The sequence below is a fragment of the Pecten maximus genome, chromosome 14 (assembly GCF_902652985.1).
Source record: "Pecten maximus chromosome 14, xPecMax1.1, whole genome shotgun sequence".
In the NCBI taxonomy this organism is placed as follows: Eukaryota; Metazoa; Mollusca; class Bivalvia; order Pectinida; family Pectinidae; genus Pecten; species Pecten maximus.
In genome coordinates this window covers 31,727,292-31,754,108 of record NC_047028.1, presented here as the reverse complement: position 1 = coordinate 31,754,108, position 26,817 = coordinate 31,727,292, and the positions used below count along the sequence as shown (strand labels likewise).

The 26,817-nt window shown below is 36.7% G+C and overlaps 1 protein-coding gene across 1 annotated transcript; it reads right to left on the bottom strand.

The window, feature by feature from the left end:
* Positions 1 to 1,612: 1,612 nt before the first annotated feature.
* On the bottom strand, positions 1,613 to 22,911 carry LOC117342293 (PCI domain-containing protein 2-like). Its single transcript, XM_033904394.1, has 15 exons — positions 22,713 to 22,911; positions 22,065 to 22,106; positions 19,142 to 19,263; positions 18,225 to 18,290; positions 17,515 to 17,611; positions 17,042 to 17,145; positions 14,306 to 14,381; positions 13,827 to 13,921; positions 12,462 to 12,508; positions 11,584 to 11,684; positions 10,358 to 10,431; positions 4,439 to 4,564; positions 4,060 to 4,126; positions 2,564 to 2,620; positions 1,613 to 2,303 (listed from the first exon to the last, which is right to left on the bottom strand). Exons 1-15 carry the CDS (start codon positions 22,746 to 22,748, stop codon positions 2,211 to 2,213), a joined length of 1,203 nt encoding a protein of 400 aa, XP_033760285.1. The 5' UTR covers positions 22,749 to 22,911; the 3' UTR covers positions 1,613 to 2,210.
* Positions 22,912 to 26,817: the final 3,906 nt, after the last annotated feature.

Below are 26,817 nucleotides of genomic sequence, written 5' to 3'. Positions count from 1 at the left end.
TTCGGGTATGGCCACTAGGCCGTGAGTAACTTAAAAAAAATAAAATTAGACGTTGTTGTCTGCCTTCAGAGAGTGGTTATCCGGCATTTTAAATCTTTCATTATTTTTCGACCATTTACCAGTTTACGCCAGCTGTTTGGTCAGTAAAGGGAGTGGAATACATGTCATCAGATACTGACCAGTCAGTGATAATCAGGGGCGTGATGTTCCTAAGGTGAGACTCATGCCGAGTTTGTGGTTTTACAGTCCCGAGTAGAAAATTGTAAACTTCATCAGCATTGACCAGTCTCCAGAATCAGACATATCCTAGATACCAAAATCATAATAGTCAATTTTATATATAATTTCAATATTCTAGAAACAGGGGGCCAATCTAATATGGTAAGCATGATGATCTCATTTGGAAACATTCCATGTCCATGTGTGATATTAAGTCAGACATGTTTAATGCTTGTTGATAGGCTTATTTAGTGGTTCCACTTTCACCAACCTAATTCTCTTTTTGAGCATATTTTCTCTAGTGATGCACAGGGGCTAGTAACGATATAAATGCGGAAAAATGAAAAATAAGAAAAAAACGTACGCAATACATAAGAAAAAAACGTACGCTATGTATTGCGTACTTTTTTTTCTTATTTTTCATTTTTTCCCCATTTATATCGTTACTAGCCCCTGTGAGTGATGCAAGGGCCATGCTAGCTTGGCCGGCTAAAGTACTGGCTGCATTGACCTCAGGTGAAGATCCGAGGTGAATGGTTCAACACTTCCTACCTGTATTGGTTTGAGAGACGGGCCGGCCCACAGGGGCTTGGCACGATTTTCCAAATGATGGTCCATATATATAACACTATAATACATATATATATATCATTTGGAAAATCGTGCCAAGCCCCTGTGGGCCGGCCTGTGTTGTCATGGTTGTGTCCTTGGGCAAGACAATTTACCCTTATTGATGTAACAGGCCTTCTGTGTGTTGTTCAGGGAAGTAGTCACCAACTACTTCAAGGAGATTCTGCCTAAAAATGACTGAGCCCCGTTCGATTTGCACTCTTCTCATTCTAGAATATATCTTCCGGTCACTCGATTTGTAGCTCTTCTGCTTCTGGAAGATCTTCTACTTCTTCCGTCTCGAAGCTGGAATATTTATCTTCCAAGATGGCGGCGACCATGTTTTAAGTGTGCGAGTGATGAGTTTCACAAGAGAAGGATTTATAACACATACATGCACATGTTTGTGTCACCGTGTTTGAGAAAACTTAAAAACTTGTTTATTTTTTGTTTTATTCTCCCGGTTTACTCGATTTACATATAACGGAATACGATCTTCTTAGAAGGCTTCTCTTCTTAGAAGAGTGCAAAACGAGTGGGGCTCGGACTGTTCATGGAGTGATAAACACAGCAAACTAACTAACTCTGCTCATGCACAGGTTAACTTATAACTTTGTGGACGAGTTTATTCTCGTCATAAACTGCATCATGATCGACTCCAAACAAAATATGGCATTGATAATTTGCCTTCATTCCATACACGAACGAAATGAAATTTATCATGCATAAATTTACCTTTGATTACTCTCATGAATATTATTTAGAAATAAATGAAAACACTGAATTATAATATTAATTTTAATCAAATTTTATTACATTTACATTGTACACTACATGTAAATCAAATAGCATATACATCCTCAATGTAAAGACATACAAACATTCGTAACCGACTTCCACCATACAAGTGATACCATCCATTGACGCCCACTCTTTATATTCTAATACATTGTACTAGAACTTTTGATACATGTACACTGTATATCTGTACGTATACCATCTTCACACAAACGCGACACATTGCTTCAAATGTGTCCTACAACTTCAGCCCTGATTGTCATGAAGATACAACAAAAGTCAATAGTTCGTGTTCACTATTGCAGTTGCCTGGTCATCCATCTAAGATTCAGCTTAATTAGCTTCAGACTATCACATTAGCAAAGGTAGTTTAGCTATACAATGATACTATAGCGCATGTCAGTCAGAATATTATGTGGCACTTTTAAACTTGTAACTATTCCAGGTTTGAACAAGATGGCTTCCTCCGAGAACATGGAATTAAGATGTTGGCTGGGTCTCCATAATAACAACAATGACCTGTCAAGCTATGTTGCTGTTTGTAAGCAGTGCTGCTTATAGTGATGATTTATTTGTCTGCATAACTATGACAACACTGATGCTAGAACAGGGAATGCATTCTGCTTGCTGACCACAAGTTTCTGATGTTGATGAGAAATGTAGCCCTTTATCTTGTTCTGAAAATAAAACATATTAAGCAATAATTAATACGGTATGTTTATTATGGGCAATTTGTACATTATTGAAAGAAATTCTTTAACACACTTGGAAAAAAACCCTAATAGGAAAGAAATTACATGTAATTAAGAAGTTCATACTAACATTTTTTATTTCCCATTTTGATTTAGCATATTTCTTTCTACACTGGATTTTCAATTAAATGTTATGAAGATATATCACAGTTCTCATTAGTAGTGGTTAAATTTTGGACACATACCTCATAGATGAGATTTGCGATGATGCATGATGTTTCGTCATCATCAATATCTGTAACCTGTAAAAATATAGATTTGCAATATATTGACAGTCATAGCAGGTCTATTGACAGTCATAGCAGGTCTACTGACAGTCATAGCATGTCTATTGACAGTCATAGCATGTCTATTGATAGTCATAGCAGGTCTATTGACAGTCATAGCAGGTCTATTGATAGTCATACAATGTAGCAGGTCTATTGACAGTCATAGCATGTCTATTGATAGTCATAGCAGGTCTATTGACAGTCATAGCAGGTCTATTGACAGTCATAGCAGGTCTATTGACAGTCATAGCAGGTCTATTGATAGTCATAGCAGGTCTATTGATAGTCATAGCAGGTCTATTGACAGTCATAGCAGGTCTATTGACAGTCATAGCAGGTCTATTGACAGTTATAGCAGGTCTATTGCAAACACGTTTACCTTTTACAGGATTTTGAAATTAGGTCATCCTCAAATGGAATTAAGTAATCGACAATGTGAAAGGTTATTTGTCTATGAAGCTTAAGTTCTGACTTTCTTTAAGTAAAGTAAGTAGGGCATTGAATTATATGTACCGGTATATGTAGGATGACAAAAGCATTATGTAATTGCTTATCTGTATGTGCAATGTCAAGGTCACATTGAGGCCAAATTCACTAGAATTGCTCTATTTCTTTTTTTACTTAAGACAAGTAAATATTTTATGAATATATATGTAGGATTGAAAGAGGGTGTTTGAAGTACCTCTTTTACAGGAAGACTCGTGGAATAAAGTAATTCTAGGTACAGTGTACTAACACTGCAATCCAGTTCCTGACTGGAGACCATACTTACCAATCCCGGTCCTGACTGGAGACCATACTTACCAATCCCGGTCCTGACTGGAGACCATACTTACCAATCCCGGTCCTGACTGTAGACCATACTTACCAATCCTGATCCTGATTGGAGACCATACTTACCAATCCCGGTCCTGACTGGAGACCATACTTACCAATCCCGGCCCTGACTGGAGACCATACTTACCAATCCCGGTCCTGACTGTAGACCATACTTACCAATCCCGGTCCTGACTGGAGACCATACTTACCAATCCCGGTCCTGACTGGAGACCATACTTACCAATCCCGGTCCTGACTGGAGACCATACTTACCAATCCCGGTCCTGACTGGAGACCATACTTACCAATCCCGGTCCTGACTGGAGACCATACTTACCAATCCCGGTCCTGACTGTAGACCATACTTACCAATCCCGGTCCTGACTGGAGACCATACTTACCAATCCCCGTCCTGACTGGAGACCATACTTACCAATCCCCGTCCTGACTGGAGACCATACTTACCAATCCCGGTCCTGACTGGAGACCATACTTACCAATCCCGGTCCTGACTGGAGACCATACTTACCAATCCCGGTCCTGACTGGAGACCATACTTACCAATCCCGGTCCTGACTGTAGACCATACTTACCTCCATCATCCTAAGAGCAGCTGTAAAGGCCTTTACTGGTATCTGATGAGTGTTTAGGAGTAGGTAACTGAAATCCAAATCAATTGAGAAAATATACAAAAACCAGCAAAAAACTTATCACAAATTTGAGTTGGATCTCATTAGTATACATGTATATATTTGGAGTATAATATACAAAATAAAACTTGCATCTTCTTTAAATATGTAATGAAAAACAAAAATACTTAATAAAAATTGCATCTGTTGTAATGAAAAAACAATGTAGAAATACTAATTGTAGATGTCATAGTTTAAATTTAGTACCCGAATTCATTTCAGCTCATGGTTTTAACTGCTTCCCAGATAAACATAACTATGAACATTAAAACTGCTAACTTACATTTTCTTAAAGAGATTCCTATATGTGATGATTTTGAGTTTCTCCAGGATGAGAAAAATGCCACACTTGATAAAAAAAGCTTCATTCCTCTCCAGTGCTTCATTTAGAAGTAACAGGTTCCCAGAGCTGAAACATTAGCAGATTAATAAAATCAGAAGAGAAAATTCTCCCTAAGGAGAAATTCTCCAAGAACCAACGTCCTGCAGAGTTCAAAAAGATGCTTTGTTTCATCGCTTGGTTCCAGGAGGATCCATAGTAGATACAGAGGCCTCTTAAACAATCCAGGTAAATAACAAAATAAAAAGAAGAGTGCTAACTCCTAAATCCAGTGTTACATGATGTCAAGTTAGTGGTAAGACTTACCACTATAAGACTTACCACTACCTGTACATCATGTAACACTGTACTATGTAAGCTGTGCCCGGAGCCCCGTTCGATTTGCACTCTTCTCATTCTAGAATATGTCTTCCGGTCACTCGATTTGAAGCTCTACTGCTTCAGGAAGATCTTCTACTTCTTCCGTCTCGAAGCTGGAAGATTTATCTTCCAAGATGGCGGCGACCTTGTTTTAAGTGTGCGAGTGATGAGTTTCACTAGAGAAGTATATATGGCACATACATGCATGTGTTTGTGTCATAGTGTTTGAGAAAACTTAAAAACTTGTTTATTCCGGGTTATATTCTCCCGGTTTACTCGATTCACATATAACAGAATACGATCTTCTTAGAAGGCTTCTCTTCTTAGAAGAGTGCAAATCGAGTGGGGCTCTGAGGACGGCCTACCTAAGGCCGAAACATGTCGGCAACCAGCATTCCTTTTCAATACTACATTTAGATACCTGGATTCAGGAGTTGGCATTAGCAGATTAGTTTTTGGTTTTTCAGTTCTTAACATCCTATCAACAACTATGATCATTTAAGGATGGCTTCATTTAATAACACAAAGTCGTAGTTGATGGATTTGTTTTTAAAACTAAGACTTTGTCCTGTTAGGCTAAACATGAATACATCCCTAAAACCTGGACAGTAGATGGGACGAGAAGTTGATTATCTTTTTTTAAGCCAATTAGTATGTGAATGAGAGTAATGACTGGTCAACAAGACCCAGAAATTATCTTACAATTATAGGCAGTATATACTTTATTTTCCTATTCTATCAAACACACAGTTACCTTGATTTTGACTGCAGGGATTTTGGTTATCCCCTTAACTACTGTACATATAACAGTATACCATCATATCAAAGTGTAGAATTTTTGGCATTTAGATTCTTTTTTGAATTACTGTTCAGAAATGATATTTATCAATATTGTGATTATATTCCTCTACATATGTGTGGGTGATAGATATAAGCTTTCTCTGTATCTTACAAACAACAGAATCAAGATAGCAATATGAAGTCAAACTCCCCAATTTATAATCCATTTTATAATTATAATTGCTGCTGATTCTTATTCTCTATTTGAGCAAAACTTCAGAAAACATTCACTTCAGAAAAGAAAATATAAACTTTCCTTTTTCACATTTCAATACCTACGTAATGAATACAAATTTATTGTTCCTTACAAATCTTGGTACAAATTTACACATTCTTGATATATATACATTTATTATCAAAGTTAATTTACAAAGAAAGATGATTTAAATAGGCTACTCCATTTGATCACTAGTACTGTAACTACTAGATATCTAAATACTGTCCGGGTGACATGTTCCACTAGTAGTGTAACTACTAGATATCTGAATACTGTCTGGGTGACATGATCACTAGTACTGTAACTACAAGATATCTAAATACTGTCTGGGTGACATGTTCCACTAGTACTGTAACTACAAGATATCTAAATACTGTCTGGGTGACATGTTCCACTAGTACTGTAACTACTAGATATCTAAATACTGTCTGGGTGACATGGTCACTAGTACTGTAACTACTAGATATCTAAATACTGTCTGGGTGACATGATCCCTAGTACTGTAACTACTAGATATCTAAATACTGTCTGGGTGACATGATCACTAGTACTGTAACTACTAGATATCTAAATACTGTCTGGGTGACACTGTCACTAGTACTGTAACTACTAGATATCTAAATACTGTCTGGGTGACATGATCCCTAGTACTGTAACTACTAGATATCTACAAACTGTCTGGGTGGCATGTTCTACTAGTACTGTAACTACTAGATATCTAAATACTGTCTGGGTGACATGGTCACTAGTACTGTAACTACTAGATATCTAAATACTGTCTGGGTGACATGATCCCTAGTACTGTAACTACTAGATACCTAAATACTGTCTGGGTGACATGGTCACTAGTATTGTAACTACTAGATATCTAAATACTGTCTGGGTGACAGGTTCCACTAGTACTGTAACTACTAGATATCTGAATACTGTCTGGGTGACATGTTCACTAGTACTGTAACTACTAGATATCTGAATACTGTCTGGGTGACATGTTCCACTAGTACTGTAACTACTAGATATCTAAATACTGTCTGGGTGACATGGTCACTAGTACTGTAACTACTAGATATCTAAATACTGTCTGGGTGACATGGTCCCTAGTACTGTAACTACTAGATATCTAAATACTGTCTGGGTGACATGATCACTAGTACTGTAACTACTAGATATCTAAATACTGTCTGGGTGACACTGGTCACTAGTACTGTAACTACTAGATATCTAAATACTGTCTGGGTGACATGATCCCTAGTACTGTAACTACTAGATATCTACAAACTGTCTGGGTGGCATGTTCCACTAGTACTGTAACTACTAGATATCTAAATACTGTCTGGGTGACATGGTCACTAGTACTGTAACTACTAGATACCTAAATACTGTCTGGGTGACATGGTCACTAGTATTGTAACTACTAGATATCTAAATACTGTCTGGGTGACATGGTTCCACTAGTACTGTAACTACTAGATATCTAATACTGTCTGGGTGACATGTTCACTAGTACTGTAACTACTAGATATCTGAATACTGTCTGGGTGACATGCTCACTTGTACTGTATCTACTAGATATCTAAATACTGTCTGGGTGACATGTTCCACTAGTACTGTAACTACTAGATATCTAAATACTGTCTGGGTGACATGGTCACTAGTATTGTAACTACTAGATATCTAAATACTGTCTGGGTGACATGATCCCTAGTACTGTAACTACTAGATACCTAAATACTGTCTGGGTGACATGGTCACTAGTATTGTAACTACTAGATATCTAAATACTGTCTGGGTGACGTGTTCCACTAGTACTGTAACTACTAGATATCTGAATACTGTCTGGGTGACATGTTCCACTAGTACTGTAACTACTAGATATCTGAAAAGTGTCTGGGTGACATGGTCACTAGTACTGTAACTACTAGATATCTAAATACTGTCTGGGTGACATGGTCACTAGTACTGTAACTACTAGATATCTGAATACTGTCTGGGTGACATGATCACTTGTACTGTTACTACTAGATATCTAAATTCTGTCTGTGTGACATGGTCACTAGTACTGTAACTACTAGATATCTGAATACTGTCTGGGTGACACTGTCACTAGTACTGTAACTACTAGATATCTGAATACTGTCTGGGTGGCATGATCACTAGTGCTGTAACTACTAGATATCTGAATACTGTCTGGGTGACATGTTCACTAGTAATGTAACTACTAGATATCTAAATACTGTCTGGGTGACATGGTCACTAGTACTGTAACTACTAGATATCTAAATACTGTCTGGGTGACATGTTCACTAGTACTGTAACTACTAGATATCTAAATACTGTCTGGGTGACATGTTCACTAGTACTGTAACTACTAGATATCTAAATACTGTCTGGGTGACATGGTCACTAGTACTGTAACTACTAGATATCTAAATACTGTCTGGGTGACATGTTCCACTAGTACTGTAACTACTAGATATCTAAATACTGTCTGGGTGATATGGTCACTTGTACTGTAACTACTAGATATCTGAATACTGTCTGGGTGACATGGTCACTAGTACTGTAACTACTAGATATCTAAATACTGTCTGGGTGACATGTTCCACTAGTACTGTAACTACTAGATATCTAAATACTGTCTGGGTGACATTATCACTAGTACTGTAACTACTAGATATCTGAATACTGTCTGGGTGACATGATCACTAGTACTGTAACTACTAGACATCTAAATACTGTCTGGGTGACATGGTCACTAGTACTGTAACTACTAGATATCTGAATACTATCTGGGTGACATGATCCCTAGTACTGTAACTACTAGATATCTAAATACTGTCTGGGTGACTTGTTCCACTAGTACTGTAACTACTAGATATCTAAATACTGTCTGGGTGACATGATCACTAGTACTGTAACTACTAGATATCTAAATACTGTCTGGGTGACATGGTCACTAGTACTGTAACTACTAGATATCTAAATACTGTCTGGGTGACACTGTCACTAGTACTGTAACTACTAGATATCTAAATACTGTCTGGGTGACATGTTCCACTAGTACTGTAACTACTAGATATCTAAATACTGTCTGGGTGACATGATCCCTAGTACTGTAACTACTAGATATCTAAATACTGTCTGGGTGACACTGTCACTAGTACTGTAACTACTAGATATCTAAATACTGTCTGGGTGACATGGTCACTAGTACTGTAACTACTAGATATCTAAATACTGTCTGGGTGACACTGTCACTAGTACTGTAACTACTAGATATCTAAATACTGTCTGGGTGACATGGTCACTAGTACTGTAACTACTAGATATCTGAATACTGTCTGGGTTACATGATCACTAGTACTGTAACTACTAGATATCTGAATACTGTCTGGGTGATATGTTCACTAGTACTGTAACTACTAGATATCTAAATACTGTCTGGGTGACATGTTCACTAGTACTGTAACTACTAGATATCTAAATACTGTCTGGGTGACATGTTCACTAGTACTGTAACTATAGATATCTAAATACTGTCTGGGTGACACTGTCACTAGTACTGTAACTACTAGATATCTAAATACTGTCTGGGTGACATGGTCACTAGTACTGTAACTACTAGATATCTAAATACTGTCTGGGTGACATGATCACTAGTACTGTAACTACTAGATATCTGAAAACTGTCTGGGTGACATGGTCACTAGTACTGTAACTACTAGATATCTAAATACTGTCTGGGTGACATGATCCCTAGTACTGTAACTACTAGATATCTAAATACTGTCTGGGTGACATGATCACTAGTACTGTAACTACTAGATATCTAAATACTGTCTGGGTGACATGGTCACTAGTACTGTAACTACTAGATATCTAAATACTGTCTGGGTGACATGATCCCTAGTACTGTAACTACTAGATATCTAAATACTGTCTGGGTGACATGGTCACTAGTACTGTAACTACTAGATATCTAACTACTGTCTGGGTGACATGATCCCTAGTACTGTAACTACTAGATATTTGAATACTGTCTGGGTGACATTATCACTAGTACTGTAACTACTAGATATCTGAATACTGTCTGGGTGACATGATCCCTAGTACTGTAACTACTAGATATCTAAATACTGTCTGGGTGACATGGTCACTAGTACTGTAACTACTAGATATCTAAATACTGTCTGGGTGACATGATCCCTAGTACTGTAACTACTAGATATCTGAATACTGTCTGGGTGACATGGTCACTAGTACTGTAACTACTAGATATCTAACTACTGTCTGGGTAACATGATCCCTAGTACTGTAACTACTAGATATCTAAATACTGTCTGGGTGACATGATCACTAGTACTGTAACTACTAGATATCTAAATACTGTCTGGGTGACATGGTCACTAGTACTGTAACTACTAGATATCTAAATACTGTCTTACCTGACTGCCTTGGCTACGTCGTAGAACTGCATTAAGTCGTATTTCTGGAGCAGGGATTGCTTTGGCATGTGACCCTATTGAATTACAGAACATACAAGTAATTTATCGAGTCTTGACAGCCTGATATATGTTACATGTATCAATCATTTAAGTTTACAATGAAGTAAACAAATTTACTGTTCATATATATACTCATGGGTGAAACTGTCCCGGTTCCTGATAACTGATTTTATCAAAGTTTAACAAGGGTATATATGTAAATATGGGGGAAAACATAGGTATATACGTATATACGGGGGATAGCATAGGTATATATGTATATATGGGTATGTTATCCCCATATATAATATAAGACTCTATCATATGTGGTCATGTAGGATAGGGATATTCCACCCGAGGGGTCACAAAATGTGGTAAAACCCGAGGCTCTGCCGAGGGTTTTACCACATTTTGTGACCCAGAGGGTGAAATATCCCTATCCTACATAAACCACATATGATTGAGTATTTTTCTCTCATTCCCCAACCTAAAATATGCAAAAATAGGCACTATCTGTCGATAGCTTTCTCACATATAGACAAATGCAACACAGAATGTAAATATATGGGGGATAACATAGGTATATAAAGGGTATAACATAGGTGTCAAAGAAGTAATATGAACAGTATAATCCAGATAACACTGGATCCTCACATAAATGTATGGAGGATACGAATTACTTGTAATGATTATATGGGGCAAAGAAGTAATTCAAACAGTGTAAACAATAAAGTTTGTTAAATTTTCGAGGCAATCCGCCCCTTTATCAAAACACAAAAAATTACAAATACAATCACATAATATATATAAGAAGTACTGGAAATACAATAAAATACAATAAGAATAATGTTTTAGTAACTGGAGAAACCACAATGAACCCTTCGGCAAACGTGGGCCAAAGGCGGATACTAGCGTGACTGTATCATGTTCAACACTATAACATAGGTATATATGTATATATAGGGTATAACATAGGTATATATGTATATATGGGGTATAACATAGGTATATATGGGGATAACATAGGTATATATGGGGATAACATATTAGGTACCGGGGTATATATGTATATTTAGGGTATAACATAGGTATATATGGGGGATAACATAGGTATATATGTATATATGGGGATAACATGCTATATCCCATTTGTTCTGCCCTTTACTTAATCACATCATTAAACCTACCAACAACATCTTGACAGGTAACAGATAGATCAGAGTCATCCTCTTGTTTCTCTTACTGGCTCGATGGCAGCGCTCAAAAGCATAGGAAAGGAATTCATCCGCTGTAACATGTAAAAATGTCCTCAGACGTGTAATATTTTCCTGTTCTGATGTGACAATGTCCAACGCCACAATGCTTTCCTCTCGGACATTATAGAATGGTTAAAGCAGATTTTATGACCATATAATTAAAAGAATTGCTATAATTTCCCTATTTGGCCACACCCATCATGCCCAAAAATTAATACATACTGTATGAATACATATTACATTGTTTTTGAAAACAAGTGGCCCATAGGCCTTTATGGTCAGTCACCTGAATTCTGAAATACATACAGATAGTTGTTCTTGTTTTAAAATTAAGAATTTAATACATTTGACAATGTGACCTTGAAGGCAGGTCAAGGTCATTCAAATGAACAATCTTTTCAGTGTGTTATCAAAGCCTGCCATTGCTCTATATCATGGCAGTGACCTCTTGCTTATTGAGAAGTTGAGTTTAACCTATTTGACCTGTGTGTCATCCCAGCATGAAACTAGCCAAATATCAAGGCTATGGGCCTCTTGGTTACTGAGAAGAAGTTGCTTCAAGATTTTCACATATTTTACCCATGTGACCTTGAAAGTAGGTCAAGGTCATTCAGCTGAACAAATTTTGTCGTCTTTTATCCAAGCATGCTTCTGGCCCAATATCATGAGTCAAAAATGTATATAGTTTATGATGTATGACAGACAATGCAGGACAAAATGAGATCACAACAGATTACTTGTGACTTATTTCTATCTCATCCCCAGAGGCTGAAATAATCTTACTATCAGTCTGTATTCTGATGACTTACCACCCTTAAAATCACTATCAAACATAGCCTTCCTTCCAACATAGTATCTACAAAATAAAACAGCATTATATCATAAAAGTTTGATTTGACATTTACAATAATGAAAGTAGGGCAAGTAATATACTTAATTTATCATATATATATATATAAGTAAAATAAAACAAAAAAACTCTCCGTTAGCGCTTTCGCCGCGTCATGGCGACTCTTCAGAATTCTGAAGAGTCGCCATGACGCGATGAAAGCGCTAAAGGAAATTCTGAAGAGTCGCCATGACGCGACGAAAGCGCTAACGGAGAGTTGTTTTTTTTATTTTACTTTTATATTTCGTCCGTAAGGATAAAAACAATTTATTATCTATATATATTTATATATACACATGTATATGTAAGGGCATCAGGCCAACCATCATGCACATTTGAAACTTTCTTTTTTTAAAAAGATGGATGTGATGCAGTGGTATAAGCTGCTGGTATTCTGGCTAGGTGATTAGGTGCTTCAGATGGTGAGTTCCTTTTTCACTGTATTACTATGTTATATTTATATTCTGAGTGTTGATTCTTTTTATGAACATACCAATTGAAAACAGCAATCATTTGACCATGAAAAAACTATGAATACAATACAAAAACATTGTTTCCCTTGCTGATTTTCCACACAATACATCAGTTAAATATCAATATGCAAGAAAAATAGCCCTTTCATTTCTGTAAAATGAATTCTTTGCATCTATCGATATGGTGACACATATTTACATAATCATATATAATTATTAGTTCATGGTGTCCATATTTTATCTAACACACAAGTTTTGGGTTACTTGGAGTTTGATGTGCAATGTTTTCAATAAACCACAGGTATTTTATAAAGCTCAGCTACATAGACTTGGACAAGTCAGTGAAGTCTGTGGTTCTACAGAAAAAAAAGAACCCAACAAAAACCAGAAATACAACCCGAACAGACGGTCTCTTTTGCGTTTTCAATAAAGATAATCAGCGAAGTGATTGTTCATCTGGGTAAGGAATCTTTACTTAAAACAGAATCAAACAACATAGTGAAACTCTATACTGATGAGAAATCCAAGATACTTAACTACACTATTGTAACTTTGGCAAAGGAAAGTACAAATATAAAGTCAGTAAATATACTGATAGTGATGCAGTGTTTTTAAGTGATGCAGTCTCAATATAAAGGATTTTGTACATGTTTTGGATGGTTAGGCCATCATCAGAGTTAGAGGATAAGAAGATCAGTATTCCTATCATTCAACTTTAAAATTGTCGTTAAAACCATAGCTTTGGGGTGTTGGCTTTATAGACTTAATGAATTGGGAGTAACGTGTCCGATACAGTATATATCTGTATTTACCTGTACGTGACCTGCTGTGACAGAGGGAACCTGTCCTTGATAGGTAAACTGTCTATGGCCCGCACCAATGGTTTACATAAGTGAAGCTTGTTAATCTACAAACAATAATCAAAGGTGTTGTAAATCTTTCGTCTACTACATTGTAACAATGAATAAATTGTATAAACCAACAACATAACATCAACTATCTTTAGAACGACAGGTGGATAAAATCTAACGCCCTGACTTATTGTAATTTCTAATCCCCTGCAACACACTTTCAATACTTCATATTGGGGTATCTTTTAAGACAATTGAAGAGAAGTGCAAATTAAAAATCTATTTTTATCAATTAGTTCAGAATTTCGCATACATTATTTACAATATTTTTTTTAATGGGCAAACTTTCACTCATAAATCAAGACTGGTGTTGTACTGAATGCAAATTTTAACCTTAATGTGTTAATTTATATAAAAGATCTATATACTGATTAACACACCTTAAAATATATCTTAAACAACTGGTTCACAAGATTCAGCATTCCCCACTTTTTTGTGTCCTCCACTGAAGCTCGGCTGTAAAACAGACAGAAATAAACAATCATCAGTAGCTAACATCTAAAATAGTTTGCCACGACAAGAAAGGTTTTGTGAAGAATTAATTTTTTAGAAGTGGTAAAATTTACATAAAATGATAAGGCACTTCAAAATTGTTGAAAACTAAAGAGCATGTCTAGGTCACATCTTTAGTAGCAGTACGATAAACAAAACTCTACAGAATATATTCTGCATCAAGAACAGAGCCTTTCACAATAAATGTATTAAGTAAATATGTCTTTTTCTGAGTGCCTTTTTGGGCCGTTGACAGTTCCCAATTGAAATTATTTCCTATTAAAGCTAAATTCCAAAAAGTTGCATGAAAATGTCCTTCCCAGTTCACCAATTTTCTCACCAAGACGAGACAAAATGGACCCATTAAACAACTGAAATAAACTGACATTACAACATTCAATATAAAGTAAAATGTACTATGACGCATTAACCAAATTTTCAGAATTTTCTTTTTGCAATGTATATTCTTCAATTACTTCTTTTGATTCACACATATTCATACATCTGTAATTTACTACAAAACATAAAAGTATTACAGTGGACCCTCGATAATCCGAACACCTTCGTACCCAGTCCAAAAAAAAGTTACGGAAATCCGTTCCCGTGCATTTCCGTCCGGACTGTGAGTTTTCCTGACTATCGGCGTCCGGATTATCGAGGGTCCACTGTATTATATTAATCATTGTTAAAGCATGTATCTTGTTGTTGATACATGTTCAACTTAATAAATTTTCAATTGGTTACCATTTGAGTTATAATATGAATTTTATTGTATCTATAATGCTGAAAAAATGTTATTTCTATTTCTCTCTGACGTTTCAAATATTATAGAGCAGCTGTTATCAAAGGAATGGTAGGAAAGCATCTACATAATTATATATTATATGTAGCATTTTATTATAAAAAAACAACAATTTAATAGATTGTTATAATTGCTAGAACAACCTACAAAAATGTAAAATGGCATCCTTTTTGTCAATTTCAATTGCAATATTACATGTTTCATGAAGCAGGTTTGAAAACTCTCCAAATCACATTAACCTGATAGAATACATTGCCACATTAAATGATACAAGTCTTCATCATCACAATTACAGAAAGTACACCTCTTATTATCTTTTACTCCTTATTTATAAAGAAAAGTATAATTGTAACAAACATTATATGATTTACCTCGAACTGAAAATTTCTTAAAATTACATCATGTGTACAGCTTCCTGGTATCAAATAGATAAATTTCCAATCAATATCTAGATTTTGTAAGCATTGAGACCACTTTTCGATAGCTTTTAGGTTTATAGAGAGAACAGGTGAACAGAATTTTGAATAAAAAGTCGTAGTTGGGTTAACAAGAGATCTGATAAGTCTAGTACTATTATATGTTTCTTGAAATGTATTGTTACCATAGTTACGTATAGACCTTTTCCATACATCTGAAATTGCCATAGAACTTAATTTGCTGACTTTGTGATATGTTTAAGACTTCTCAACTCGTTTAAAAAGTTGTAACATTACCATCATTATCAATTAAATCTGCTGAGTATAGATGATAATCCCACCAATTGTTGATTGTTACTACAATCAGAATCAAACTTATGTGGCTTATAAGCTGAAATGTTGCTAAAAATGCACTCTGTGACCCCGGCCTCCTCAGACCCTGGGGTCGGGTTTAACCAGATTACTGGGTATATCCACACAGCATCGCCCTTTCAGGATCAATACTTAGTGATGCTAAAAATGCACTATGTGATCCGACCCGCCTCAGCCCTCAGGCCGTTTGAGGCCTCTTCATTAGACCATCAGGGCTCTGAAGGGTCAGCAACTTGCCAAATATAGATTTTGATACCGATGCTGGGCAAAATTACTGTTGAAAATTTACTACTGGGCGATTTTTTGGAAGTGTCTTGGTAATTTTTCTAAAGTATTTGCCACCAAAACCGACAAGATGTAAAATCATATCACTGTGACCTATTTTGTTTAGGTATTTTTACATTTTTGTCAAATTGTGTTTCTGAACCTGACACAATATTTAACAGAAACATCAAAAATATCATTTTTGCTTCAATATTGAATTTGTATCAGCCCAAAAAATGAAACTTGCATTTTACACCCTGTGACTTTTGACCTCTGAAATTTCTATGAGCCGAGAAAAAATCTGATGTTTTGAATATCATACCATATGTAGCTGACCTTGAAGTATCTTCTTGCAAAATATTAGCGTCATCACTGATTGGGCACAGAAATACCCAATATGGCACCCCTCCAAAGATTGCTACTTATACCTCACAAATACATATTCGTCAGAATTCCAGACGGTCACTTCGCCTCATCTCCCGTCCTTTTGCAAGAAAAGTAAAACTACTTGGGTGTTATTAAGGCGAAAATGGTAATGTAAGGCATTTTGGAGACTTTTGGTCGCTTATTGGAGAGTTATTTTTATCACGGGAACGAAAAATTGTGGTCGCTGGTCGCGTAAGCAGAGGGTCGCTTAATAGAGTTAAAATATATAGCGAAAACGCTCGGGAGGAATTGAAATGGTCGCTTAGAACAGAGGGTCGCTAAATAGAGATGGTCGTTTAGACAGATTAGACTGTATACCAAAATGGCTGTGAAATCACACATACTTATCACTAGCACACACCCTGAAACATGACATGAGGAGCTCGGCAGACTTCTCCAATCTCTCACCAGGTTTTCCTTTCCCTTTCCTCACTGCCTGAAGATCTGCCTGTATGAAAATATCACAAAACCGTTATACTAAAAGAATATTTTACTTAATATCAGTTTAATTGAAAAAAATTAGTCTCCAATGAATTTGGAATTAACCTCTCAGGACAGCTTGGAATGAATTGTCATAGGTATCAATAGTGTTATCTATCATATACACACATATTGCCCTGTGTCAAGTTTTCACATCTTACAAGGACAGGGAATACCCATAGTACCCATTGCATGTCAAGTCAATGATATTTTAAAAACAAACACTTTAACTTACAGGTTAAGTAAAGAGAAATAAGGAAATCAATCTAGAGTCACAATCATGGTCCTCAAATTCCATTTAGAACTCATATACAGTATAATTTCCTATACAACTTACGCTATTAGCGAATAGTCTGAGGTCGAGACAAACAGAAAACATAATGGAAAGTGGCCAGTTCTCTTCTTTCACACTTTGAAACAGCTTAACAAATGCTGTGCAATAGTTAAGTGAATATCTTTCCAGAAATTGTAAATACAAATAGAATATTGTAATAAAAGATGCCATGACATAAAAATAAAAGAAAAAAAAACATAACCTGGGTTTTAGAGGACTAGTTTTATGTAAGCCTACAGGCATCACATTTCACATACAAAGCCTTATATAATTAGTTTACATTGTGTAAGGTACCCAAATCATACCCATCTTTTAAAAAGATTCATAAACATATTTTCATGGAAAATGTAACTAGTAATGAAATTTATAGATTTAAATGTATAATTCAGACAGAATCAATCTTCCTGAAGGTTGATATTTCATTAAATTTAAATTCAGGCATAATATGACACGTTTCATTAAAATGGTCTTCATGAGTAAAGAATTTGCAAATTTGAATGAATTAGGTGATATCTTAAGTTCTCCTGACCCTTGACCTTACACAAAGACTGGACCAAGTTGGAAGGTAATAAAAAGCCTACAGGTAAAAGTATCCACCACAAATTAAAACAAACTATGACCTTGATGAGTGTATTTTCTTCTGAAACTCTAATTAAAAAGGTTTGATCTCAAACGTTCACTTTGTAATTATGTTTCCTGGGTATAAAGGATATTGCACCACTATGGATTGGCAACCATAAGCCTCAATGAAGTCATGATTCGACACAGCCCAGCAACACCTGGCAAAAACACAACACAAAAGGTTATTTATTCTATTATAGATTAACATTCACAATGAAACAAATATCGTAAGAATAGACATTATGACACCTAAATGTGTTATAAATATCAAAGATTTTTACACATCATCATATTTTAAATACCATGTATGCACCAGATAATGCTACATGAAAATGTTAAACTACATTGGTACCGTATTTATTCTAATAAACGCCCCAGGGGCGTGACATTTTTCCAAGGGGGGGGCGTTTAATGGAGATCAAAATTTCAGAGTCGGTAAGTTGTGAGATCTGTTGTATGTACCCATTTCACACCATGAAACATGTGTATATGTATCCAAAACATTGTAAAACTAAGTGACAAACTTTGTTTTGTGGTTTGTGTTAGTTTTATGTTGGATATCCTTTAAATAATTACCTCTGGACACATGTGGATGGATATATAACTGTGCCACGGTAAGTTCTTTTTCTCGAATTGAGGAATTTTTCTTTCCAAAAAAAGGGTGGGGGGTGGGGGGGCGTTTATTAGGGTGGGGGCGTTTATTAGAATAAATACGGTATATTAATTTACTATATGATTTTTTGTTTTAAATTTACAGCTATAGGTGTACTTATATATACACCTGTACATTTAAGTGAAAAGACCTTGTGTAACAATATTAGATTTAATTTGTAAGTTAAGCAACACTGGATGTGATTACGACTTAAATACTTTCTAACATGAAGAATATACATGTATATGAAAACATGTACATAATTATATTACATGTATATAATTATAATAACTATATATAATCTGGGTATATAATTCTAATGTCTTCCAATGTGAGTAAATACAAAGTTCAAGTTACCGTAAATGAGCTGCAATAAGCTCATCACATGGAGGATCAAACACTCGTTGAACAGCCGACTCAGGATGTTCTATCTGTAGGCGCGGGTTGGCAATGTGAGGATGGTTAAAGGACAGTAACTCCTAAAACAAGCGCCAATAGTTACTTACTAGTAAACACTACTAAAACAAAACACCAATAGTTACTTACTAGTAAACACTCCTAAAACAAGACACCAATAGTTACTTACTAGTAAACACTACTAAAACAAGACACCAATAGTTACTTACTAGTAAACACTACTAAAACAAGACACCAATAGTTACTTACTAGTAAACACTCCTGAAACAAGACACCAATAGTTACTTACTAGTAAACACTCCTGAAACAAGACACCAATAGTTACTTACTAGTAAACACTCCTGAAACAAGACACCAATAGTTACTTACTAGTAAACACTCCTGAAACAAGACACCAATAGTTACTTACTAGTAAACACTACTAAAACAAGACACCAATAGTTACTTACTAGTAAACACTCCTAAAACAAGACACCAATAGTTACTTACTAGTAAACACTACTAAAACAAGACACCAATAGTTACTTACTAGAAAACACCACTAAAACAAGACACCAATAGTTACTTACTAGTAAACACTCCTAAAACAAGACACCAATAGTTACTTACTAGGAAACACTCCTGAAACAGTTAAAACTTGGCCAAAATCTATGCATGCTGCTAATGTGCTGCATATACATAGATCATTTTAGGTCATGACGGACAATGCTGCCAGTATGCTGCTAAAACTTTGCCAGGAATCTGATCATGCTGCCAGTATATTGAAAGCTCATGATTATGTGCTTTTGTAAAGCTCATGGGCTGCATGACATTCGTAGTTGTAATTATATGTCTCAAATGTCAAAACTTTTTCAATATTCTGTGCAAGCAGCATACTATGATCAAGTATTTATGGTCTATGTTCACATAAAAGAACCTTGTATTAATTGCATTGTACTTTAGGATATACACATATTGTCGCTAAAAGATGAATTTCAGTTCGTTATTTTCATAATTAGAGGCACCAGGTATCAAAGCAGCTACACAGATGTACCTCGATCCTTCTCACTGGTATTTTTGACATGCGCCTAAAACATAAGCAAGATCATATTGTTCAAACGTACCAGAAATACTTTTTGTTTCAAGTTAGGTGTGATGATATAAAAAAAATCTATCAAAAATAATGAAAAAAAAAAAAAATATAGTGAAACTGTATCAATAGAAATATCAAACACAACATCTGAAACTGATTTAACATCATTTAATTGATATAAGCGTATCCGTGACGTCAGTCAGACCGATTGAGAAACTATTGTACAGTAGGACTACACATGCTAAAACAATACAATGTGGAAGTGTCTAGATGTGTGTCCACATACTAAAAATGTAATACCTCGTACCAGGAGCATTAATTAATTAGTAACAGACGAATGTTATTGTATCACCAAACTGGACAGCATCAACATCAATTACCTCCATCATGTACATGACTTTTTTTTTTTGTGTACATCAGTGACACTCGCTTGTACACAGCCCTCATGCAAAATTTGCAAGCACATAAGCAGCTGGTCTTTCGGGCTGCTTAGGAAAACATGTATGTAACATAATGTATAATGTGCAGTGTACAAGTAGGCCTATACTAAGTTTATATATTTGTATAAGTAATCTGTTTACAATATAAGGCAATAAAAACATGCAATAGAAAATGTTAAACACGAATATCATCGACTGGATTTAGTCTGCAACAGATTGCATTAACCAGAAGTGAGATTTGGTTGCAGCATACTGGGAGCATGGCCATTGCAGCACCCCTGACCTTGCTGCTGGCATGCTGCTATAGCCTGCAGCGTACTGGCAGCATAAATTAAACATTTGAAACATGCTGCCAGCATACTGCAAATCCACAAGGGTATAGTGGTGCCACCTCATGACCAGACCCCCCCAGTCACCAACAAGTCTCCAGGAACATTGTGCTTCCCGTGCTGTCCGAGGGCACCCTACAGGATACCAGACCTGTTCGCTGCTACCAAATGTAACGTGCACCGGGAGTACAGACAGTGGAGTAGTCATCATCACCCATCCAAGAGCTGACCACGCTCGACGTTGCTTAACTTCGGTACACAGACACGACACTCAACCGCACAGCCATAAAAGCTAGCTATTGGACTATATACATGTATGCAGCTGAAATGCCAATATCCATGAACCATCACACTATTTTATTAGAAAATATTTCAATTAATGAGTTAAGTGTTGACAGCCAGAACAGACTTCGCTGATAGGGCTATCCCCAACCCTTAGAAAACTCTGGCTGTGCCACATTGTCTAAAACATGTCTTTTACATCCATTTTATAAAACTTATCATTTAAGTTGCTTCCTTTTACATAAACAAACATTATCATTATAACATTATATAGTTATTTGGGAGAGGTCTTCATATCAGCATTTGCCTGTTGCCCAATACCCATTGATTTAATTGATTCAATAAAATTTTTGTGAAAAAAAATTATCATTATAATATCAGTCAAATTTATTTAATTGGTAAGGTGATCGAGCTAAGGGTTTTAATAGTGTAAATTATTACATGTTTTTATTTAAATGAATGTTTTATCTAAAAATTATTATCATAATTTGATTTGAGTATGCCATACTTGAATGTTTTCATGTTTCAATTTATTATGTAACTGTGTATGTATTTTACTGTACAAGTCGGTTTTAATAGCTCACTAGTGCTGATGTTGATTTGTTTTTTTAATGACTATGAATAAAACTTTGATATGATTTGATTACTTAAGAGGCCTAGGATTGATACACTGGTTTTTACTTTTCTGTGATCTAATTTACATTTGTTTACATTTGTTTCATGAAGACTCCAACACTTACTGCACACACAACACCATCCTTTTCTGAGAGTGCATCGTCCATCTGAAATATAAATGGTTGCAGTGTATTATAAATACGATTGGAGGCGGTTCTTGGTGAACATCAACCGTCAGTGCACAGGGCTAGTCTTATATTAAATATTGCCAGAAATACCTATTATAAGTTAAGTCAAGTTTATTTCTGGTTCAAGTCCTCTATACCAGACTCAAAATGATACATAATCATTGATACAGTTATATTAAGTATTAATATATAGGTATTTCTGGCTATTTTTCAATATAAGACTAGACATACCCTTGTGGTCAGTGTAAAGCATTACCAAATGTCACATTATAATCACTCTGGTCAGAGACTTATATATACTAAATTAGTATATGGTTTAAAATAATTACTACTAGATTTCCTCCGTCCATATGCACATTTTTTTTTACTACATGTTTGGAGTTGAAATTCAGCCAATGATTGATATATGTAGGTAGATAAATCGATACTGAACAGTACATATAATGCACTTGTCGGCAGAAAAAAAAACATGCAAATATGAAAAATGAAAATATTAAACGTTGTGTGAGGGTTGTCTGATGGTACAATCTAATCAGATCAACTTAGGCTAAATTATCGCCGACACATTTATGTTGTTTTACTTACAGACTGAAAATATTGGTTTGGTGTCCAGTGTGCCATGACGATGTTTGCGTGACCTGTAGATCAAAGTAAATAACAGTTTACAGTTCCATTTCAACAATAACCGGAAGTCGCACATGCACGAAATCCGCCATTTTCAGACGATTCGTCCCAAAACAACAATAAAATCAAACGAAAGTGCTGGTAATGGTATAGGGCGAAATGGTTTTGGGGCGGAAAGTCTATGATTTAACATCCAGCTAAAGGAGTTAAATACCATAAAGTCAAAGACCCAATTTATCGACTTTATTAACCTGATTTCAATCTTAAAATTAAAACCTGAGTTAATGCTATTTTGTTTGTTTAAATAAGTATCAAATGGAAAGTTTCAATAATTTAGACATATTTACAAACAAAATTGAAAGAAGAATGACTTAAAACAACGAAATATTAATGAAGTAAACATCTATAACCAATACCAGAGAGTAAATAATCTACGTCGAAATTCGTCTCAAGTCATTTTTAGTTACATGTACAGTATGAGACTTAGGCCTAGTTATTCTAATTGTGTTTCCCTGGTAACCATGTTGTTTCGGTAACATACTTTATAGGGCCTATAGCGTTGTAGTGTCTCGGGCCGAGTTGACCACATTGTTTACGCCGCCGGAAGTGCGTGACGGTCAACTGGCCCGTGTCAGGTAAAGATCAACCCCGTGAACCGTGTAAGCGTCTCTTCACACCTGGTCGGCCGCGGGACCACACGTGTGTTAGACGTCCTCTGTTTTTAACGGAGCCAGTATATCTCTACGTAAGTAGTGCCAGTTTCCTTAGTGCTCTGGGCTTTTAGCTAGGACACTAAGCCAGTATATTCTATTGGACATGTATTCGACTGCTATATCATCACCTTATCCTGACCTGTCCAGCGACCCGTGGTGATATAGATCGACCTCCATTGTAAACCAGATAGCGTGACCAACAGCGAGGTAACTAGCTTGTGGTGTAACAGCAACGTTACTTTAATGGTGTCAGAAGTATTGGCTAGCAATTGATAAATTAATGCATTATATTCTTTTAATCATGTGTTTATCAATTTTTGCGCAGTTTTCCTGATTTTTCTGTGGTTTCAATTACGATTTTATCGAATTGTTCCTCAGCCAGCAGTCACGTGGTTTCACAAATTCATGATACCGTTCCTGTGTGTTATTTTATAATACGAGGATTAAATTTGTATCATTTTTATTGCACAACATTATTCTTAACCACATATTCCAGTGTTATTTTATAATACGGAGTATTTTTTACGGTGGAATTTTGTGATTATTGTATGCCTATTTTTTGAATAAAAACAAATCCAACCCAATTGTTTTCTAATAAGTCTAATGGGAACTTGGATCTTCTAGTACCCCGTACAGTTCGTAATGCCAATACTAAGCCGTCGTTTGTTTGGTAAATTTAGGCGACAGTTTTAGGATCATTATAATAAAGGGGAAATACTAGCTAACGCTTTTGAGGTTCGGGGTTATTTTAACCCGAAACAGCGGATTTTATTCGCTCCGATATAAGCGCCAGACATATTCAGAGGCATGCAAATGATATAATAACATCGTGATGTTGGCGAGTCAGACTAAACCAAAACCTCAACTGATACTGGGAAGGTACCCGAGCATCTCCACAGTATAAGGACTTAGTTGAACTTCTCCGTCATTATTCGGACGTTTTCGCTAAGAATGAATTTGATCTGGGAGTTTTTTTTGGACAAAATTGAGCATGCAGTAGACACCAGCGACGCCAAGCCTGTAAAGCAGCGAATGCGGCGTACGCCAGCATCATTCGCTGGGGAGGAGGAGTGGGCGTCGGCACCTGTATTCGTTAGATAAAAGGACAGCTCCATGCGTTGCTCAATGATGTCACTGTTAAGGACACCTTTCCATTACCACTAGTAGAGGATTGTTTGGACACTCTAGCTGGAAGTTCGTGGTTCTCAAAACTGGACGCCAAAAACGCGTATTGGCAGATCAAGGTTAAGGACACGGACCGAAAGAAAACAGCGTTTCTTACAAAATACGGATTATTTGAACATGTTCGTATAGGTTTTGGTCTGACTAACGCTCCCGCCACATTTTCTCGTGCAATGAATCTCGCATTATGGGGTCTCCCCTGGAAAACAGTCTTTTTGGACGACATCCTAGCATTAGGACACACCTTCAGGGAACACCTCGATAATTTGAGAGAAACGTTGGAAAGATTCAGACATTACCAAAAAAGTGTCTACTTTTCCAACCGGAAGTCAAGTTTTAAGGTCGAATAGCCGGAAAGGACCAGATAGCGATGTCTGACACAGACACCAATACGGTAGCTAATTGCCCTTTACCAGCGTCCTCTAAAGATATGGAGCGGATTCTCGGATAGGTGAATTATCACTGTACCTTACTCAAGGATTTCGCCGAGTTAGCTCAACCCTTGTATAATCTCACAGGAAAGAACAAATTTCATTGGGACTTGGAACAGCAACAGGCCTTCAAGAGACAGAAGGCGGCGCTGACAGAACCTCCCATCTTATTGTTGCCCGATACTAAGTAAGGATCCATTCATCTTAGATAGAGATGCCTCGGATGTAGCAATTGGAGGGGTGTTTAATCAAGTACAAGACAGGGTTGAGAGAGTCATTGCTTTTAGCAGTTTCCCTCTTACAACCGAACAAAGGATACTACACCACTCGGAAGGAACTGCTTAGTATTGTGAGATTTACATGACAGTTTAAATACTACCTTTTAGGTAGACAGTTTACCGTCGGGACGGACCATACAAGTCTAACATGGCTGTTACGATTTAAGGAGCCGCAGGGACAGCTCGCACGATGTATGGAAGAACTTTCTCAATACCATATGATTGTGAAACACAGACCCGGAACCAAACATGGAAATGCGGACGCGCTTTCCAGAATCCCGGATGAACTGACTCCATGCCCATCGTACATAGCTGGAATCAAGCCTGAAAACTTGCCCTGTGAAGGCTGCAATTATTGTAAGCGTGCTGACAGACAGTGGGGCGAATTCTCACTGGAAGTAGACGACGTAACCGCCCTGACGGGAAGTAAGACTTGCGGTGATAAGGGGTACCTTGTAGGTACCAACAATGTGGCCACATTAGATCCGCAAGACCGGTTAGGGGACTCTAGCCCTATAGAGCCTCCTAAATGGACAATCAACTCGACACTCATGCCAGGGGTCAATTCATTCTTGAGTTGTTCGAGTTACCTTGCTCACCCTCCAGGTGAACATGACAGTTATCTTGCATGTCAAGGCACTCATGACAGTTTTCCTGCTAGCGATCAACGCCCGTACGAAAGTGCCACGGCTGGTTCCGTGTGTAACTCTGCCGGTAAAGAAAATAAGCCTACCAGTTTCCTTGAGTGTCCCCTGAACATGCATGCCAGTATATCTTCTGAGAGTCAAACTCCGGGTAGTCATCAGGTAAATAGGGCTACTCCGGTTTTCCTTGGCTATCCTCACCCTGATTGTGGTAGCCATGACAGTGGACTTAAAGATGCCAGTTCGACCCAACCCCCTTCTGCAAGTCAACTCCGGGTAGTCATCAGGTAAATAGGGCTACTCCGGTTTTCCTTGGTTATCCACACCCTGATTGTGGTAGCCATGACAGTCGGCTTAAAGATGACAGGGCCATTTGTATTGGCCAAACACCTTCTGCGAGTCAAACTCCGGGGAGTCATCAGGTAAATACGGCTTCCTCGGTTTTCCTTGACTATCCACATCCTGATTGTGGTAGACATGACAGTGGACTTAAAGATGACAGATCACACGGATGGATCAAGTTTCGATATAGCGCTTCTAGACAACCAGCTCCAGATTAGGAAAAGATGCAGACCTCCAGTTTATCCGGAAATATCTACTGGATGGATCAGAACCTGGACAAGGAGAAGCTAAGTACTACTGGTGGAATAGAAAAGTTGGTAAACTCAGATGGTGTTTTATCATATCATTGCCATCAAGGTCAGGATTACACCCATGTATTTTACAGGGTGGTGTGTCTTTTTCGAGACAATCCAAACCTTAACCTAGGATTTTACTGTCAAAAGGGATTTTATCCCTACTTATTCCTCCATTTTGGA

Bases quoted from the DNA above. Each gene is read 5' to 3' on its own strand.
- LOC117342293 (XM_033904394.1), bottom strand. From the start codon at position 22,748: ATGGCACACTGGACACCAAACCAATATTTTCAGTCT. The intron at 12,509-13,826 runs GTAAATACAGAT...TTTATTTTGTAG, and splicing joins TCACAGCAGGTCACGTACAG to ATACTATGTTGGAAGGAAGG. The intron at 2,304-2,563 runs GTATGTGTCCAA...TTTTATTTTCAG, and splicing joins TCGCAAATCTCATCTATGAG to AACAAGATAAAGGGCTACAT.